Source organism: Tricharina praecox, assembly GCF_024521635.1.
Source record: "Tricharina praecox strain CBS 144465 chromosome Unknown BZA05scaffold_3, whole genome shotgun sequence".
Taxonomy (NCBI): domain Eukaryota; kingdom Fungi; phylum Ascomycota; class Pezizomycetes; order Pezizales; family Pyronemataceae; genus Tricharina; species Tricharina praecox.
Genome location: NW_026250405.1, coordinates 1,546,143 through 1,565,211, shown reverse-complemented (window position 1 = coordinate 1,565,211; position 19,069 = coordinate 1,546,143). Strand labels below are relative to the sequence as shown.

The 19,069-nt window shown below is 56.5% G+C and overlaps 8 protein-coding genes across 8 annotated transcripts; 3 read left to right on the top strand and 5 right to left on the bottom strand.

The window, feature by feature from the left end:
- Window positions 1–424: 424 nt before the first annotated feature.
- Window positions 425–1,789, bottom strand: BZA05DRAFT_433819 (uncharacterized protein; the record flags this gene model as incomplete). Its single annotated transcript, XM_051486282.1, has 2 exons — window positions 1,486–1,789; window positions 425–1,436 (listed from the first exon to the last, which is right to left on the bottom strand). The coding sequence occupies exons 1-2, from the start codon at window positions 1,530–1,532 to the stop codon at window positions 425–427; spliced, it is 1,059 nt and encodes a 352-aa protein (XP_051343173.1). The 5' UTR covers window positions 1,533–1,789.
- Window positions 1,790–4,294: 2,505 nt separating this feature from the next.
- BZA05DRAFT_387562 (phosphoribosyltransferase-like protein) lies at window positions 4,295–5,470 on the bottom strand. Its single transcript, XM_051482598.1, has one exon. It carries the CDS (start codon window positions 5,314–5,316, stop codon window positions 4,657–4,659), a length of 660 nt encoding a protein of 219 aa, XP_051343172.1. The 5' UTR covers window positions 5,317–5,470; the 3' UTR covers window positions 4,295–4,656.
- A 1,038-nt stretch (window positions 5,471–6,508) lies between these two features.
- BZA05DRAFT_428730 (uncharacterized protein) lies at window positions 6,509–7,822 on the top strand. The gene is made up of 2 exons (XM_051486102.1): window positions 6,509–7,000; window positions 7,075–7,822. The coding sequence occupies exons 1-2, from the start codon at window positions 6,581–6,583 to the stop codon at window positions 7,717–7,719; spliced, it is 1,065 nt and encodes a 354-aa protein (XP_051343171.1). The 5' UTR covers window positions 6,509–6,580; the 3' UTR covers window positions 7,720–7,822.
- BZA05DRAFT_387559 (oligosaccharide biosynthesis protein Alg14-like protein) lies at window positions 7,823–8,738 on the bottom strand. Its single transcript, XM_051482597.1, has 2 exons — window positions 8,601–8,738; window positions 7,823–8,521 (listed from the first exon to the last, which is right to left on the bottom strand). The coding sequence occupies exons 1-2, from the start codon at window positions 8,649–8,651 to the stop codon at window positions 7,889–7,891; spliced, it is 684 nt and encodes a 227-aa protein (XP_051343170.1). The 5' UTR covers window positions 8,652–8,738; the 3' UTR covers window positions 7,823–7,888.
- A 90-nt stretch (window positions 8,739–8,828) lies between these two features.
- Window positions 8,829–11,522, top strand: BZA05DRAFT_387557 (Ima1 N-terminal domain-containing protein). The gene is made up of 3 exons (XM_051482596.1): window positions 8,829–9,143; window positions 9,229–10,083; window positions 10,136–11,522. The coding sequence occupies exons 1-3, from the start codon at window positions 8,997–8,999 to the stop codon at window positions 11,387–11,389; spliced, it is 2,256 nt and encodes a 751-aa protein (XP_051343169.1). The 5' UTR covers window positions 8,829–8,996; the 3' UTR covers window positions 11,390–11,522.
- A 427-nt stretch (window positions 11,523–11,949) lies between these two features.
- BZA05DRAFT_387555 (uncharacterized protein) lies at window positions 11,950–12,802 on the bottom strand. Its single transcript, XM_051482595.1, has 4 exons — window positions 12,526–12,802; window positions 12,296–12,468; window positions 12,082–12,206; window positions 11,950–12,024 (listed from the first exon to the last, which is right to left on the bottom strand). Exons 1-3 carry the CDS (start codon window positions 12,752–12,754, stop codon window positions 12,171–12,173), a joined length of 438 nt encoding a protein of 145 aa, XP_051343168.1. The 5' UTR covers window positions 12,755–12,802; the 3' UTR covers window positions 11,950–12,024; window positions 12,082–12,170.
- A 311-nt stretch (window positions 12,803–13,113) lies between these two features.
- Window positions 13,114–15,177, top strand: BZA05DRAFT_348417 (uncharacterized protein). The gene is made up of 4 exons (XM_051481231.1): window positions 13,114–13,464; window positions 13,584–14,063; window positions 14,117–14,889; window positions 14,980–15,177. Exons 1-4 carry the CDS (start codon window positions 13,236–13,238, stop codon window positions 15,076–15,078), a joined length of 1,581 nt encoding a protein of 526 aa, XP_051343167.1. The 5' UTR covers window positions 13,114–13,235; the 3' UTR covers window positions 15,079–15,177.
- Window positions 15,178–17,141: 1,964 nt separating this feature from the next.
- Window positions 17,142–18,897, bottom strand: BZA05DRAFT_387547 (uncharacterized protein). The gene is made up of 3 exons (XM_051482594.1): window positions 18,619–18,897; window positions 17,546–18,383; window positions 17,142–17,476 (listed from the first exon to the last, which is right to left on the bottom strand). Exons 1-3 carry the CDS (start codon window positions 18,671–18,673, stop codon window positions 17,200–17,202), a joined length of 1,170 nt encoding a protein of 389 aa, XP_051343166.1. The 5' UTR covers window positions 18,674–18,897; the 3' UTR covers window positions 17,142–17,199.
- Window positions 18,898–19,069: the final 172 nt, after the last annotated feature.

The following is a 19,069-nucleotide window of genomic DNA, read 5'->3' as shown; positions in this document are numbered from 1 at the left end:
TACCAAACAAAACAAACGCTCATGGTCCGCCTAGGTATGTTCTCCGCTACCCAGCTTACTCAATCCCTAACTCAGTACTTGAAGCTTCCTGATGACCCAAAATCCGAGTGATCCTCTTGGTATTTTTTATATAGGAAGTATATATCGAGACCAACTAACTAGACGTTCTTCTCTCTTCTCTCCCCATTCCCCATTCCCCATTCCCCTCGAAGAACCCAACCAACCAAATAGAATCCCCTCCTCCCCCCACCCGCCTGCCTGCAAAAGTACAAATCAATACCCAAGTACATAGGGAAAAAAAGTTCCAAAAGAGCGGAAACCCCCAGTATATATCGGTATATCGGGGCCTACATATTAAAAGATCATATTTCCCCACCACCACCAGCAAACGTGTACACTCAAAAACAAAAATTACAGTCCGCACCTAAAGCCTGGACCTCGACTTCCCCTGCCCCTGCCCCGTCTGTCCCGCAACCGTCCTCCGCCTCCCCTCCCCCCACCCCTCCTCCTGCACCCCCACCGCAGCAAGGCGTCTACACTCCGCCTCGACCGCGCCCACCGCGCCCTGCAGCTCGAGTATATAATCCCTTGTCTTGCGGAGGATATTCGCCTTACTCTCCTGCTGGTCGCGGCACGCCGGCACCAGCTGGAACAGCGCGTCCATGCCGCTCTTGATGTTCTCGCGCCGCTTCTTTTCGGAATTCAGGTGGTTGCGGCGGCGTTTTTCGTGTTTGGATAACTTCTCCTCGTGGTGGTGATGGGCGTGGTGGGGGGGAAAGGGGTGGTGGGGGTGGGATGGGTGGTGGGGCAGGTGGGGGGCGTGGTGGGGGGCGTGGGAAGGGTGGGCGTGGGAAGGGTGGGTGTGGAGGGCGGAGTACACGTGCGGCAGAATGGACGTGTACACCACCGGCTTGATGGTGCGGTCGTGGGTGTAGCGGAGGATGTCGCGGCCTGTGACGGCAGTGGTGGAGGCGGCGGCTGTGGCGGCGGTGGTGCCGGCGGCGGTGGAGATGGTGAAGCTCCCCCTGTTGCTGCTGCTGCTGTTGGGGCTGCTCCTGCGCGCGGGCAGCGACGGCGTCGTGCTCGACGACGCGGAGGAGTATATGCTGTTTGTGAGCGACGGGCAGCGCGTGGTGCGCGGAGAGATCGGGCTGGGCATTGAGTAGCTGCTACTGCCGCCGCTGCAGCCGGGTGTGGTGCTGGGAGTGCTGCTGGAGTCGCATTCGAGGATCTCAAAGTTTGGCGGGGTGCTGTGCGCGAGCAAAGGCTTGGGCATGGAGAGGTGCTGGACTTGATGCTGCTGCTGGTGCTGGTGCTGGTGCTGCTGGTGGTGCTGCTGGTAGGACTCGAATGGGCTGGTCATGTCGGCTGAGGGCTTTTGGGGATGCGGAGTGGCCTCCTGCGGTGGCATTCCTTGGATCAGCGTGGATAGTGAGCTGGTGAGACGGATTAGTTTCTGCATATAGTTGGTGCGGTGAGTCTTACGGAAGAGCGGCGTGTGCTGCGTGTGTTGTGGGTGGTGCCAGGGCCATTCTATTGCTTGGTATGGTATGTGGTATGGCGGTGTGGCGGTGTTGTATGGAGTACTTATGGGGTATGTGACGATAACCAACGAGAGGAAGCCGACGAACGATATATGTATGATCCGGTAAAGTAGACAAGTAAAGACTGCACTGACTGCTGCTGGAGACGAAGCAGGAATCAAACCAAGGAACGAGTGGGGTAACCCAGGGCACTGCAAACCGAAGAGACTGACCGACTGGATTTCAGAAGGGGGAGGAGGGGGTATAGGGTATACTACTGGGGGGTGTATCCGGCTCTTTATACTGATTTATAATTGCGACCATCTTCAGCAGCGCGGGGCCGGTGCCACTGGTTCTCTGGTGGTCGTCCAGGTGTCTGGAGACTTTCTCACAGCCGCCCCCCTCCCCCCGACGGAGAGCTTATTGTGGCCAGAAAAAGAAGCGGGTGGGCGAGAGATACCCGCCCTGCGTGGATTAGGAGGGCTGTGTATCAGCCCACGATCCAAACGGACAACTGACAGACACCCCTATCCCCATACAGACGATCACACCATCGCCATCATGTCACCATCAGCAGGGACTTTTCCCATCGACGGTAGTAGCAGCGGCAGCAGCAGCAGGTTGACATGAAAAAGTCCATATCCAGCAGAAAATCGACAAGAAAGTTCACATCCACCAGCCGCCAACCATCACCGCATCCAACCTGTCTTGATAGTCTCGCTGGGCTCGTGGAACAAGCAGCCATCCAGGGAAACCCCTCCCTCTCGCAGGCGAGGCTCCTACGTACTTACGTCGTCGAAACTTCATTTACACTTATCGTGTTATGTCTCGGGAGCAGCAGTTGCCATTACATGAGCGTGCGGGATCTAGATCTCAGCCGGGAAAGGAGGCCACCACCACCACCACCACCACCACCACCACCACCACCACCACCACCAGCCCTCCCTCCCCCCACTCGCCGGATCAAGGCGTGGCCATCCATCCACCACGGCCAGGCGTCATCGTGACCACTCCCAGCACTCCCAGCACTCCCACCACCATCTTCATCACCATCATCACCCCTCTCCCCGCTGCGGTACGGAGGGACCGAGAGAGAGAGAGGAATATAACAGCGGTCGTTAAACAGTTGTGTGGCATCGCTTGCAACATTTGCCATTGCCATGGATATTGACAGGCGGCACACCACTGCTTGCGGCCGCACGGGAAACCAGCTCCCCTTACGTCTCACCGTCACCAGCACCGTCAACCAGTCTCCAGTCCCCAGCGGCGCCCGGCGAGGCAAAGTCGATTTTGAGTTTCTTCTCCCCTCGTCTCTCTCGCCTACATACCGGAGGATCGACGAGCAGTGTCCCCCCATCCACAGGATACAGTCCACCAGGATACAGTCCACCTGTCTGTCTGCAGGTAAGTACTGTCCACTGGAGGAAATCAACAACCCAGACGTACAAGTAGATGGTGAGAGTGCACAGTACCCAGTTAGCTCGCTCGCTCGTCTAATTCCCAGAACTCCTCTCCGCGGTGCAGTTGCAGTTGCAGTTGCATTGTGCAGCAGATGACGATGTACGGTGTGATGTACAATATACAATGTACGATGTGTGTATCGTGTACGCACCCAAGCACCCAAGCACCTACACACAAGCCTCGCAGAGTCGCAGACCCCCGTCCAGTCCGGGCCTGCCTACCCAAGTACGTCTGAGCTTTCGCGGGCGGGCATTTCAAATCATGCCTCGGTGCGTGCGCTGCTGGATGTTTGCATACCTACTCCCACTACTCGCACTCGAACCCCAAGCTGCAAGCCTGCAAATAGCATCCAACAGCTGATCCCCCCCCCCCCCCCCCCCCCCCCCAAGTGCCCACACCCCCCGGGGGCCGTATGGTATGGTATGGTATGGTATGGGACTTATGCACCCCATACGTAGGTTTGCAGAGCAGAGCAAGGTAGGGCAGATACGACGACATGACGACACGATGGGATCGGAGATGAACCTGTATCCCTCCACCCCTCCCCTCAAGCCCTTCTCCATTCAGCTCGCGATCATCACCAACAACCTCGGCCCTGTCCTGCCCTATCCTGTCCTGTCCTGTCCTGTCCTGTCCTGTCCTGTCCTGTCCTCACGTTCGCGGCCGCCAAAACCGCCAGATTCGCAGCACAGCCAGATCTTGCGCGGACGGGAGGGAGCATGCATACTAGTACACTGCATCCACTCACTGTACACTGTACACTACAGCGCTCCCAGACCAGAATGACAATTAGAATTTTACAATTAGCTTTCGTTCCTGTTGCTGTTCCTGTTCCTGTTGCTGTTATTGGTGTAGTTGTTACTGCTGTTATTGTTGCTGTGCGCATCACATGGAGGGGGGAGGGGGGGCAGGCCGAGACCGAAGTGTCCTCCTAATCCCTAATCCCTTCGGCGTATGTGGGCAGCCGTGCCCGAAGGCTTGGGAGTGACGGGTGATGGGTGATGGTGGTGGTGGTGGTGGTGATGGGGGGATGTCTCGCGGGTAAGCGCAGATCGAATGGGGGCAGGGGAGGGGGGGGAGGTGGACGGTTTGGGGAACCGTTGGAATTGGATTTGGAATTGTACATGCGCTGCGGACCTGCGCACCTGCGGACCTGTGGTGAGATTGGTTGGTTGGTTGGGCATGAGGCGTCATCATCAACTGTCATTCGCTAAGTTGGAAATTTTGGCTACTTACCTGTTCCAGCATGCGGCGAGCGGGTACGAGGGTGCGAGGGTGCGAGGGCGCGAGGGGGGCTTCATCTCGTCTTGCTATGCTATGTAACTTCGTGCCAAAGACTGGGGATTTGTCCTACCGACCTAGGTACCTGCTCTGGCTGGAGACGGAGAACTCAACTCTCGATGTAAACTCCAGCCGCTTGATCGACTGACCACGCGTGATCGATCACCGAGCTGTCTATTTGTATTCGGACATGTTTCACTGGCGATGGATGGCACGTCGCTCACTCGCTCTTTGCAAGCGGAACCTCTCCACCTCCCCGAGACAGGCGTACAGCAAGCACACCCATCCACACCCACACCCACACCCGTACACACAACCACACCCAGCGCCGCTTCACGTGCACACGGGGAGATATCCAACCGCCCAAGCCAGCCAGCCAGCAACCCCGAATCTATTCCTCCGCGGCCCCATACCTAGCTCTATACGCGACCATGGCCTCCCTCTGCTCTCCCTCCACGCCCTCAATCAGATCTCCCAGGGTCAAGATGGGCACCACAGGCACCCCCAGCTCGCGCCTAACACTCATGATAGCGCTCTCGCCTTCCTCCTCGTTCAGCCTCTCCTGCCTATCGAGGGCGACCACAATCCCCACGACCGTTCCGCCCGCCTTCTCAATAATGCCCACAGCCTCCCTAATCGCCGTGCCAGCGGTGATAACATCGTCGACAACGAGCACCCTCATCCCCTTCAGCTCCGCACCAACAATCATCCCGCCCTCGCCATGATCCTTCACCTCCTTCCTATTGAAGGCGTACCCGACACCCCCATACGCCTCCGCGTCAAGCGCGAACAGCGCGGTCGCGGTAGTCGCCGCCAATGGGATGCCCTTGTATGCCGGCCCGAATACGACGTCAAAGTCGACGCCGGAACGCGCGATCGTTCGCGCGTATGCGCTGCTCAACGTGGAGAGTAAAGATGCCGTGTTGAAGCCTCCGGCTTGGAAGAAGTACGGTGAGGTCCGACCGGATTTTAAGGTGAATGTGCCGAAGCGCAGGATCCGGTGCTCGATGCTCGTGTTGAGGAGCAAGGTCTTGTGCGAGGGGAGGGACATGGTGGGCCGTAGGTGGGAGTGGTGAAGTGGGTGAGACGGGGTGGGGGAGGCGGAGGCGGAGAATGGCAATGATGCGGAGTGCGTTTAAGGTTTTTTGTGGTTGGCGGGGTAGTTTGGTGGGGTGGGCGTTGGTGGGGTGGGCATTGGTTGGTTGGTTGGTTTGTAGTTAGATCCATCTGATAACACCTGCCGGTCATGGGTAATGGTTCGTCATATGGGCAGCCACAGCAGGTAAAATTCCTGATGTACATATGATATCTGCTGAATTGCCAGTCTAGGGGAATATGTAGTCTAACCAAACAGCTATCCAAGCTCTACACAAATGCAATCCATCAGCAATCCCGAGAAAACAGCAACCCGGAGGATCTAACTTACAAGAACCCGGATACTCCGGCCGCCCAACTACCCAGATCACCACATCCGACCAGTGACCAGCGACCACTGAGACTAAGAATCAAGATCTCAACAACACCAAGGTGACTGTATAAATAGCATCATACTCACCGGTAGTAGGTACACATGATGGTCTGGACTGTGTGCACTGTATTCTGTAGAGTGCGGTAGTGAAGTCCAGGAGGTGTGTGTCTCAGTGCCGCAGTGCCGGATGATACTCAATCGGTAGACCGAGCGGTTGGGGGCAGTGTTAGTCCAAATGGTGCGGGAACAATGAAGGGGTACATCATGTATGTATGTGTCTTCATTGTGTTCGTCGACTCGTCGCATCGTACGTGATATCTGTGAGGAGCCTGGAGTAGGTAAGGGAAGCATAGTAGCGATGGATGAGACCACGGTTGTGGGCCATCCACGATCATACACAAGGAGACAAAGCCAAAGACGAGCATCCAAGATGTGAGCAGCTGTATGATCCGTAGATCCGTAGATGCATGCTGTATTCAGGGACTCGCTGCAATTGCCGTGATTGACTCGGGGGTCTTGTGACCTCCGTGCGAATGATATCTCATGTGGCACTTGGAATTGCACTTTCTCTTCCGATGGAGTTCTCGCTTTCCATCAATTACCTTACAACGCCTATTCGTGCCTTGCCGGCCCCATTCTGGCTCACAATTTCCATCTCAAACTCCACTTCCGTCTCCCAATCGGGAACCCCAGGGAGACCTCTCAACCCTCTACCATCCATACTAGTCCTTGCCAAGCCGCCGCCAAAATCTTTCTCCCGAATTAAACAGCAACGCACGCCGCCTTGCACCACCACACCCCGCAGTCCGCAGTCCCGTCCACAGCTTCCCCCCTACCAGCACAACCGATGGACAAACTCCTCTCGCGGGCTCTCCGGGCCAAAACGCAAGCCGCGCGGCGGCTGAAAAAGGTGAACGAGACGAACGACCGACGCCGGCTCAACAACGCCCGCAAGGAGCACGCGGCCTTCCACAAGGCGCTCAACGTGGACCGGCGCACCTCACGCTTCGAGGAGAAGGAGGACCACCGGCTTGGGCCGCTCAGGCCCCGCCGCGCCGTGGGAAAGGAGGAGCTCGAACGTCTCGGCGCTTTCGAACAGCATCGCGTCGTTCCTCCCCCCGTCCCATGGGAGAATCGCATCAAGTATTGGAATATCGTCGAGAAGGATCGCGTCGTTATCCTTAAGGGCCCTGATAGGCACAAGATCGGTGTCGTCAAGAGTTTGGATAAGGGCAGTAATTCGTTGACCGTCGAGGGCATGAATATGGTATGCTGCCTACCTACCTTCCGGGACGCCGCCGGAGGTGCGGGAGTGTGCCGATGATGCTGATATCGCACCAGATTCCCATGAAAGTCCCCGACGTCTTCCGGTCTATCGACGCGAACCAGCCGTCGGTACTATTCCGCGAGTCGCCGATCCACTACGACGACGTGCGGCTAGTGATCCCAGTTCTCGACCCGAAGACGAACAAGCTGCAAGACACGGTTGTAGCGAAGGTGGCGATGTCGAAGGTGTTCGTCGACAAGGCTGAGGGGGGCGTCCCGGAGTGGTCACGGTACATCTCGGGCACCACCACCGAGATCCCGTGGCCCGAGAAGGAGCCCGAGAAGGAGCACTTCGACCAGCCCGCTGATTCCCGCATCATGCACGTCGAGACCACTACCTACGTGCCGAAGCTGCTCGAGCCGCCGTTCCCCATGTCCGTCATGGACGAGCTGAGGAATAAGTACTCCAAGTTCAGGATGAGGCACGAGCCGGAGTACATTGCCGACATCGAGCGCGCCGAGAGGAGGCGGCTGGCGAAGGCGGGCATCCAGGTCTCCACGCCGGTGCAGGAGCTCAACAGGTCGCTCAGGGCCGAGAAGAAGGCGCGCGGACCACCGGTCATGACCGAGAGCATCATGGAGCAGATTGGAAGGGTGATGGCACAGAACAGGCCGGAATTACTGGAAAAGGTGCAGCACCAGGATGTGGGCGTGGATTAGAGGGGGGAGGGTTGCGTTGGGAGCTTTGTACTATTCATGTATGTATAGATAGGGGGAAAGGGTGAGTCAAAAGCACTATTCATCCGTCTTCTTCATAGCCCTCGTGAACGAGGTTCCAGTATTAGGTATCAACTTGAATTTACTCGTACAAACAGCCAGCCCAATGGTATCAAACCAGAATCCCTCTATACTCCGCCCTAGGATACTGCTCCTTCAATTTCGGCCACTGGACAAAGAACCTATCCACGACAGGATACAGCAGTTTCCCACTCAAGCTCAGCGAGCGGGTCCTAGCAAAACTCTCCACATACAGCGTCCTCGTCTTTGCCAGCCCAAAGAACCGGCCTGCAAGCGCCACTAGCACCATCAGCACCGCACTCCCGGGCCCATTGCACACGAGCACGTCCGGAACACCGCCGGCGACGAAGGCGCGCAGACAGCCGAGCAGACACAGCAGACAATCCCACGGGGTCGACAGCCAGCTCTGGCCCACGCGGCGGGCGCGCGGGACTACGCGGATCGTGCAGTTCGTAGATGATGTGGGAGATGTGGAGGATGTGCTGAGCGCGGTTTCGTAGGTGGCCGCTTTCTGGATCGAGAGCGCGTCGCCGGAGGTCACGATGTAGGTGCGCTTGATGTGCTCGGTGGAGGAGGAGGAGGGCAGCGAGGCGAGCAAGAGAAGCATCTCGGCGGTGTGCCCGCCGGAGCCGAGAAGGATCATTAGGTGCTTTGGTCCATGTCGGGATTGCGGGGGTGCCGGAGGTGTGCCGTGTGTCACGGGGAGGATGTAGAGAAGCCGGAGCTGGGGCGGTTAGCTGGCTGGTTGGCAGGCTGGCAGGGTGGCTTTGTTATAGAATTGAGCGGGACGGGGAGTGCGGTACCGTCAGAAGTGCCAAGAAAATGAAGGCTAGCAACAAGATCGCGGGGAGCATCGTGCTGTTGTTGAAGCAATTGTCACTTACCGTGGCATCCCGAGACTCGAGAGAGCGTGTTGAGTGAGTACGGTACGGGTTGCTACTTTAGGGCTAAATTGGTGTTGCCAGCGGTCAGCCTTGTCGCGTGTTTTTTTTGCTTTCCTGTTGAGCCGCACTCATTGCTCTTCTCATCTCAACCTCCGAATCTCCAAGCCCAACAACACCACCGCCAACCACCGACTCCCTTCTCGCCAACACCACAGCTCCGGAGGAAACCCTATTCAACACGAGCGACCAAACTTTACGTTCAGCACACATATACACTCCCCTCCTCCACGATATTCGATAGCAGATGCTATAATAATGCCCTCCATCTTCCGCCGCCGAAAAGTCTCTTGTTTCTATTGCGGTCAACACAGCGTGCCCGGCGACGCGGCCAAATACCATCCGAACGGCCGAGTCAGCATGTTCACCTGTCTGCAGTGCAACGCCGACAACCACCTAGACAAGGTACGTCGCCGCACGCCACCGAGCTCCCAGCTCTCAGCTCTCAGCTCCCCACCCCCGGCCTGATTTCGCTGACGTAACATCACAGAACGGCGAGATAGCCGACTATGTTCCGGAAGCACCTCCGTCGGCGGTGAACTTTGGACACCGGCGGACGTCTTCCCGCGTCGCCAGCGGCACCTCCTCCGCCCCGGCATCACCGACGTTCTGCACGCAATGCGAACACAACCAGCTGATCCTGCAGAACGCCCGGCTGCAGTACGAGAGTGAAATGCCACAGGAGGACCATCCGGACTACCACTACTACGTGAACACGGCGTATCCGAAGTACATAAAGGACATGGAAGCAAAGTTCCCGCCGATGTGTGCCGAGTGCATCCCGCGCGTCAAGCAGAGGCTGAAGCAGGTCAACTACGATGCGAAGGTGGCGAGCTTGGGACACATGCTGGCCAGGAGCGAGCGGCCGTCTACCCCCGTGGAGTTGGGACCGATGCAGCTATTGAAGTGGGCGTTCTGGGGATTGAGAGGAGTGGTGTGGTGGTGGGGGAATGTGCTCTTCTTGGTGTGGCATGTCAGCTCGCTTTTCCACCCGGCTGCCGCCGTCGTCGAGAATACTGTGAATGCGGGCTGGATACGGTGCTTGCTCAGCAGTTTCAGCAAGTCTGAGTTCGATATTGCGTGTCATGATGTGTCATACTACCAGGCCTCGCAGTACTTCCCCTGGACTCTGCTCGGGTTCTGGTGGCTCTACCGACAGTTGGGTGTCGAGATGCATCCGGAGAAGAAGCTCGTTGGCGGCAGGGAGTACCTGCACATCGAAATCGCGGTGGTTGTCATACGGACGGCGGCATGGCTGCTGCTTCGCCAGGGCGGTTTGATGCGGGGCTTCGATGAGGAGGCTCGTCTAAATGCACATGCCTTATTCTTTTTTATCGGCTTGATGGTATGCTGTTCCCCAACATGGTCTCGACCGATTTGATTCTAATCTCATTTAGTGCTTCATGTTCTCTATCACCTGTCTGAAGCTGGAAGATCCTCCGTCCTTCTCCCTCCGCGAGACTGGTCCTCCGTCACCACAAAAGACTCGACCACCGTCACCAAACTCATATACGGCAAAAGGTTCCCCCAAGAAGCAGACACCGCGGCCGCAACAGCAACGGCCGCAACGGCAGCAACCACAGCAACAGCAACGGCAGACACCACAATTGTCGCTCACTAGGACTCCACCTTTGCGCCCAATATATATCAACCAGACCATTCCCCCCATCACTCCCTCCTACCGCAACAGCAACGCCGAAATCGTCCCATCACCTTCACCAACCCCTAAAAGGTACCTCGACGACGACGCAATGGATTGGGACCCGATCACCCCCATGCCCCCAACGCGCGGTAACAGCCCTTGGGCAATCCGTCAGCCCTCCGAATCCCCCACCCGAAATCCCGGCCTATCCTCCCGCACACCCGCTGGTCGCCTCTCCCTCAATCCTACCGAAATCCGCTTCGGCCAACCCCAAACCCCCGTCTCCCTCTTCAACCGGCCAACCATGACCACCGAGCCCGACCCTATTAAGACGAACCCCACTCCAGTGATGGCCGAAGCACGCTTCCGCCGCATCGCCCCACCAACCATGGACGACACCGGCCTAGAGGGAATCTTCGACGGCGGCCTCAAGCTCTCAGACGAGCCCGAAGACATCGCGCAGGGCGGGCTGGCGCAAGAGCGCGAGCTCCTAACCGAAGTCCTCGGGCGTCTCGGGCTCCTGCTGATCGCAGCGAGCACCGCCGCGCTCGCGCCCACGGCGTCCAAGTCCATCGCTTTGCCCATCGTCGTGACCGCGGCGCTTTGGCGCATGGCCCGCAACGACACAACCACGCGTATCTTCTCGGGCATGGAAGTTCTCGCCGCGCTAGCCACCGGAACAATGATCGCGCTCAACGCGGCCCGCGAACGCACTCTGGCAAATACTGGCATGCTGCTCGTCGCCATAGCTACCGTCATGGAGGTCTGGAGACTGCTGCTTAGGATGCAGCGCCAGCGCAAGCGCGCGTTCTGGCGAGAGGAGCGCGCCCACATGCGCCGCAGGCAGACGCTGGATGCGAATTCTGGTGCTACCACCGCCGCCGCGTATGATAGCTTTGGGTTCAGACGCGCACCAACGCCCACAGAGCAGAGGGGGAGGGGAAGGTCGAGACCGGCTATGGGCGCTGGTGGGGGCGGGTTGTTTGATAGTTTCTCTTCTTCGCAGTGATGGATGGGCTGTGGCTTACCTGTATTTACTTACTTCTTACTTACTTCTTCTTGTTCTTCGTCTTCTGTGGATTTTGGAGTTTGCATCTGTCTTGTGTTTCGCATTGGTGGGATAGAATTGATGATTCGGTAAACATTCTCCTCCACTAAGCAACATACCTACAACCGTGAAGAGATCATCATGTATGCAGAGGTATCATCACGACCACCCAGATACCAGTATTCTCGCCATGTCACATTATCGCATCAGACACTAAGGACGAATCACTTCACTAAATATCAACCGATCACCGATCAGCCAAACAATACGGACCATACAAGCAAATCCCAAGTACAGTGGGTACAGTACCACGCGGCAGCTGCGTACCGAAACCGTAGTTTTACAGCCTCTGATAGTTCCTTCATAGATAACGTCCAATCCCTTCCGCTCTGCGCCCTCCATACTTGCAAGATTTGGAGTCACCACACGCGGCACAGATAGTCAGAACTCAGGATGTCTTACGGTAGGGGCGTTGGGCTGGATGGGAGCTGGATGGGGTGGTGGAATAACTGCTGGAAGCAACTGTGTCGGAAGCTGTGGATTTCATGAGTTTTTGGTGTTGTAGCGTAGGTGAGAGACGGGAAGTTGCCGCAATACTACATTCTGCATGTATCACTATCACATATGGTAGATTGGATTCAACCGATAGGTACCGGTACCGGTAGCATTGCATTGCATTCATGATCAACGCCTTGTATGTATGTGTGATGATGTTTCCTCCCCGCCATCCCCGGTACTCCATCTATTTCTTCAACGGCTCCCGAACCGCACACTTGAACTGTACCCCAGCACACCGTCAGTCACTCGTTCGTCCATCACTCGTCCGTCCACTCGTCCGTCCACTCGTCCGTCCACTCGTCCACTCACCAAAAAGATCTGCGCCTTCTCCCAATCCCACACTCCATGCTTGGTATACGGATCCTCCTTAAGCCTAGCAACGACCTCGTCCCTGGTCGCCGCGACCGCGGTCAACACGCTCCCGTGGAAGTCGAACGTCTTCGCGTCCGTATTGTCCTTGGGGACATCGTTCAGGGCGGCGCCTGTCCCACTAATTAGCAGTGTTATAGTTCGGAGGGGGGAGGGGGAAAAGTGCATACCGCCCCAGGTCAGGAACCCGTCAGCAACGAGAGCTTGTATACCCGCGAAGTGCAGCGGGCGGATCTCAAGACGCTTCTCGTGCACGCCGGGGATGTCGGGCAGGATACAGAGCCATTCGTGCTTGGGGACGGCGGTGGCGGTGGACATGGTTGCGCGGGTGATGGGACGTAGGAGGGGCTTGGACAGCTGCTGTGTGAGGGGGCGGAGGTATTTGTATAGGTTTGGCATTTCACTGCTGGTGATGATACTGGGGGGAGGTGGGCCTGGTGGGGGTGGGGTGGGGTGGAACTCGGTACACTCGGCTCGGTACGATACGGTATGTAGACACGCTCGATGGGCTCTACATGGCTCATCCTACATGCTCATCTGCATATACCCCACTTCGCTAGAGCTAGCTGGTTTGGAGCTCCTCGTATACACATATTCTGGAAGAACAGCGGCGAGTACATATGACCGGGGTCGTGTGGGGGAGACGTCAAGCATTCGGTGGTGGGGAACGGCAGGTACCGGGAGGGGCGGGTAACGATCGACGATCCTGGGCTAGTTAGCTCGTTTGCTGCGACGCGGTTATGTATGTAGCTCGATAACTTTGTTTGCTTCAAGGTGTCACCGCGCGAGAGATCACCACCACCACCACCGCTTCCTCCGACTTCAATCATACCACTCTCACTTCACCCAATACCACCACCACCACACAACAGAAGCAACTATGTCGCAGCCGCCCGCGCGCCCCGGCGGCGGCATGTCCGGACTCTACGCCAACCTCCTCGGCGACACGACTGCGTCGACGTCCAAGAGCTCCTCGGCGACGATCTCGAAAGCGCCCGTAGTATTCGCAAAGCCATCCGGCGGCACGTCTGGACCAGCGGCGACTCCGACGGCGGAGGACCCTACAAGTGGCAGCAGCAACACAAGCACACAGAAAAAGATTAATGCCGGTAGTCACGCGCATACCATTTTCCTTGCCTGGCCGGGTTGTGCATTTGTTATTTTTTTGTGAATGAAGCTTTGCTCACGGGTACGTTGCGAGGTGTTTCTTGCAAGGGATATTATACAGCTGCGCTACGATTTCAGCCCACCATTACGAAACGCCCTGCGCCCCCGCAGCAGAAGAAGGGAATGAACTTTAAGCCAATTGGCGGCGCCGCGATCAAGGGCGCCACCACCACCACCGGTGAGGATTCCGCGACGACGCCACAGGTGAAGCCCGAAGCGCCAAAGCCAGTGGTCAAGACTACCCTCGAGGATTGGGTCGGCGATGATGAGGATGTCAATGGCTTCTACAACAGCACCAATAAGGAACGGCAGCGTGCTGGAAGAAAGAAGAGGAAGAAGAATAAGGCCACTCCGCCGCCGCCGACAAACTGGGACGACATCTATGATCCGCTCAGACCCAATAGCTACGAAGAGTACAAGGAAGGAGACGAGAAGATCCGCGAGATGGAGGATTGGCGGGAGAGGCTATACGGCAAGAAGCGGAGGAGCCGTTACAGCGACAGCAGTGACTCCGAGGACGAAAGGCGCCCTGCCGTAGGAGGTATTTCTTCCTTTCCTGCTAAGGGTCAATCGGAGATTGACTTTGGTTTATAGGCCGCTTTGCACCCCCCACCAATTACTCGTTCGCTCCACCGCCGCAGTTCGCGCCTCCCCCTCCTCCTTCTAATAAACCACCGACACCAGCTATCGAGATACCCGACGACGCCTCGGGAGAAGACGCGTTTGCCCGCCGAATGCGAATGTCCCAGCGAGGCCAAGTCGGCTACGCAGCGGCACCTACGCACGTCCCGCAGTCACCTACGCACGTCCCGCAGTCACCTCCGCCGCCACCTCCTCCCGCAGCCACTGCTCCGGCCTCGACAGCCGACCTGACCATCTCCCGCGCGCCAGTCCTCTACACCCAATCTGCTGCCACCGAATCCCCGTCGTCCGACCTCATAAACCCGTACGCCGAGCCCTCCCCGGAGCCCGAAGCCTCCTCCCGCCCGGGCCAAGCCGGCTTCGCAAAGCGGCTGATGGAGCGCCAAGGCTGGAAAGCAGGGCAGGGCCTCGGGCGCGACGGCAAAGGCATCACGAAGGCGATCCAGATGGTGTCCTCTGGCAAGAAGGGCCAGCCGGGGCGCGGCAAGATCGTCGACAAGAACAAGAAGCGCGCCACCGCCGACGCGGACCGCTCCGAGGTCGTGGTCATGCGCGGTATCGTCGATGGAAAGAGAAGGCTCGAAGACGCGGAGCTCATGCAGAAAATCGGCGACGAGTATAAACGCTACGGAAGGGTCGTGCAGATCAAGATTTGCTGGGATGAGGAGGACCCCGAGACCGCTAGGGTCTATGTCTTGTTTGCGGACGTGGGCAGCGCGCAGATGGTATGTTCCCTTGCTCTTGCTCCTTGCTTTTGCTCTCGGGTTGAACGTGCGAGGGTTACTCATACTGATACTGATACTGGTGGGACACAGGCCGTCAATGGACTACAGAGACGGGAGATCTTTGAGGGGAACAAGACGGAGGCCGCGTTTTATCCAAAGGAGAAGTTTGAGGCGTTGGTGTTTGAGTGAAATGTTACACGGATGGATTGCGGATGGGGATGTGGAGTGTGTGTTGCGTACTACTATTGGTTTTAGCGAATATCAATCTTTTCATTGTGAGCCTGCGTGCCGTATGCTGGAGATCAGGAATCATAAAACCGTGATATAACACTGCGATGTGCAGCAGATGAAGGACTACTACTGCGTGATGGCGGCGAGTGAACCCGGAAGAGGATGGGCAGCTCTACCATACCTAGCGGCGGTTAGGATTGCAGGAATGGAGCCACTGGGCAAAGACAATAGCAGACAGTGTTTTCGTCCATGCTATTCCTTTCCTCCCCACCCTTCCAGCCATACTGGTAGACTGAGAAGCCGCACGCACTTACGTACTCAGTCACGCAACTCACGCAACTCATCGTGCAGTCACAGAGAGAGAACATCAATTTATTGTCGCATGCGGCCTTTGCTAGCCTACGGCGACCACCTGCAGTGATATTTCGCGCAGAGCCGAGCACGACTCCCGGCCGACTCCCAGCCGAATGCGAGTGTGAGGTCGTGATGGCATTGCTGTCTGCCGAGTACCGTATTCTAGAGTAGGTAGAGTACCGGTAGGCACGGTAGATACGGTATGCATAGAATAATACCGATATGCTACGGCAGTATCCTCCGGTATTATTACGGCAGCATCCTCCGGTAGTGTACCCAGTACAGCCCGGAGTCCCAGAGCCCCGGAGTCCGTACCCTCCAGACCCTCTACATAGCAAACCGAACCGACCCGAACCGTATGTAGCACCTGGCTTTGTTCACGAGTATGTACTCCCGTAGTATGTAGATACTAGGTAGTGATAGTTACCAGCGGCCGACTGGCGGGCGGGGCGGGAGGGTTGAATACTCTTCCATCTCTTCCACCTACTACCGTACTCTACGGTACCTACGACGTTTCGGAATCACGGATAGCTTGGGCGGTTTGCAGTAAGCAGTGTGCTGCGGGCATGGCAGTGGCCAGTACTCTTGGGCAGTGAGCGCGGGCAGTGAGCATAGCAGGCCCTACCTAATACCCACATATGCGCGGAATATACTGCCCCTGCCCTTCTCCGTGTCCATGCCCGCCCTCAGTCCCTACTCTCCCTTCATACTCTCCCGACTCGCCCTACCGGTATAATACGCAATACCGAGCGAACCGGCAATAAACCCGCGACACCCCATCATCCTCCACTCACATGTACCCATGCTTGCCGACCGACCCTCCACTCCCCACGCTCACGGTTCTACCTGTATGTACCTTATGTACTCTACAGTAGGTACCCTGCTCCTACTCTACCCAGCACCGGTATCTATGTACGAGTATGAGTACATATGCAGCCGCGTCATCGTCCGCCTTCCGCCCTCCCGCTCCGCCCTGGCACATGATATCACTCTCCCCTCCTCACTCTCCAATCTTCACTCAACTTCTACCATGGAACGGATTATCGGTCAATGCGATTGCAATTCAAAACATACAAGCATAATCAAGTACAATCTTCTCACTGCCATCAACCCCCCAGTGCCCTCTCCCCACTGCCCACTCACCACCACCCACAACCCTCCACCTCTAACATCCTACAGTTCACTCCACCTCCACCTCCACCTTCACCATCATCACACAAACATACCAGAGTACCGGATCGAAACGAAAAAGCTACACAGACCCGACGACTACAAAGACATACATGAGTGGTAAAAGTCAAGCTCAAAGTCAAAGGTAAAAAACACGCACAAAAAAAACACCCCATTAACCCGTAATTATTCGCTTCGTTCGTTCGGGAAATAATAAGAAAGAAGCAAAGAGACAAAAAAAAAGCAAAAAGCAAAAAACAACGTTTCTCCGTCTAAAGTAGTAGTAATCGGTCACTTTCCCATGCGCGTTTGTGACCGGAGGGTTCCACATCGTTCGTTCTTCACCTGACAAGACATAAAAAAACAAGTGCTAAGAGAGAGGTCTTTCTTTCCTTTTGAGAAGACCAACCCGAAGCAAGCCAGAGCGTGAACTCCCGAGAAAAACAACCGAGGGGGCCAAACAATGAATTGAGCAAAAGCACAAGATAGCTCCCAGCAAAAAAAAAAAAAAAAAACACACACACACACAAGAAACAAAACCCCAGCGGATTACATTTACAAAGCAACCATCGCGGCGACACCAGCGACGAAGGCGACGAGCATGCTGGCACCGAAAGTGGCGGCAGCAGATTCGTTGTCAGTGCTACCGGATCCGGCAGTTCCGAGGCCACCGGTCTTGGACTCAGCAGTCTCCTTCTTTCCAGCACAGGTGAAGTCGTCTCCCTTGATCACGCCAGAGCTCTTAAGATCGTTGAACTCGTCGCAGGAAACATCCTCGGTAGACTGGAGGTTGAAGCCACCACGAACGTCGTCCAGGGAAGGAAGAGTGACGCTGAAGGAGAAAAAAACATTAGTACATGCACGAAAGAGGATATTTCTCGGAAACACGGAAAGTACTTACTTGGTGACAACACCGGAGATATCGACGGCACCACCGACAACGGCGAGCTTGTCAAAGTCCTCGACAACGGCGAGCTTGGTGTTGTTGGCAAGCTGGAAAGTACCACCAACCTCCTCGAGCTCGTTGGCCGAGATCTTGGTCAAACGAGAGCAAGAGACGAAAGCCAGCGACTCGCCAACCTGGGTGAGCTCAGGGAACGAAACGGTCTCGAAGGTGTTGTTGACGAAGGCAGCGGTGCTCTTGACCTCCTCGAGGACGGGGAAGTAGACATCACCAGCATCACGGACAGTGATGTTGTTGGCCCACTTGAGGTTGGGGAACGAAGCGTTGACACCCTTTCCGTTGGCCTCGATGATCAACACATCCGTGACGTTACCGAGAGCAACGTTGACACTCCTCAGGTAACGGTTGTTGTTGATGTTGAAACGCTCAGCAGTGACCAGGTTGATGCCCTCGAGCGAGGTCAACAAGGTGTCCGTGATCAGGACGGTGTTGGCCTTGCTGACTTTCTTGGTGAAAGAAAGCGACTGCAGGGCAGGCAGGGTGCTCCATGCGATGTCACCGACGGAAACGAGCTCGGGGCAAGACAGGGTGGACAGGACGGTCAATCCGTTGAGCTTGAAGGATCCACCGATGGTCTTCAGGCCGGGAGCCGAGAAGCCGGTGAGGCCGACGGCACCGTCAATGATCAAGTCACCGGTGATGCTGGACACGCTGGTCGGGAAAATGATGTTCGCGACACCCTTCTTGATGTTGATCGACCCGTCGAACCGCGAGCAGCTGTCGAGTTGGCTGACGTCTCCATCGCTCTGGATCTCGATATCCTCGTCACACTGGGCTGTTAAGCGGTGGTATTAGCTTTCTGTTGCTCGTTCCGACGAAGAGATAGTTCGTAGTGTTAGGCGAAAAGGGGGGGATAGCGGGATTGGGTTCGATCAACATTCAGGAACGACCATCAGATCGGAGAATGTGATTGTGATGAACCGTAGAAGCAGCAGCTACTGCTGCAGGAGCAGGAGCAGAGGCAGGATCGGCAGGTGTGCAGATGAAGCAAAGTAGAAAAACAAACATACCAGCAACCATTCCCACGGCCAGGGCGGCGAACAACAGTCTCTTGATGTTGAGCATTGTGATTGTGTGTAGTTTTCGAGCCGGATTAATTACAAGAGGTGTATGAGTGATGCAAGGGGGGTTGGCGAGGTGAGGCCGACGTGTTTACTCTCGAGGTGTGTGTTGGAGAGGTGTAGGTGGAGAGATGTTGGGAGGAGGAGGAGGAGGAGGAGAAGGTTGGCAAGTTAAGCGGGTGAGATGATCAACGAGAGACTGAAGAGAGAAGAGGAAGAGGAAGAGGGAAAGAGGAGCAGAAGAGAAGTAGAAGAGAGAAGGAGGCGGACGGACGTTCAAAAGGCGGTCGGTTGGGAGAGATGCGCGCGATCGGATTGGGAGCTAGCGGGAGCGTTAGGGTGTGTGGCGATTGGGCTCAGAAAGGGAAAGGACGGGAAAACCGAGAGTGAAGGGATATTT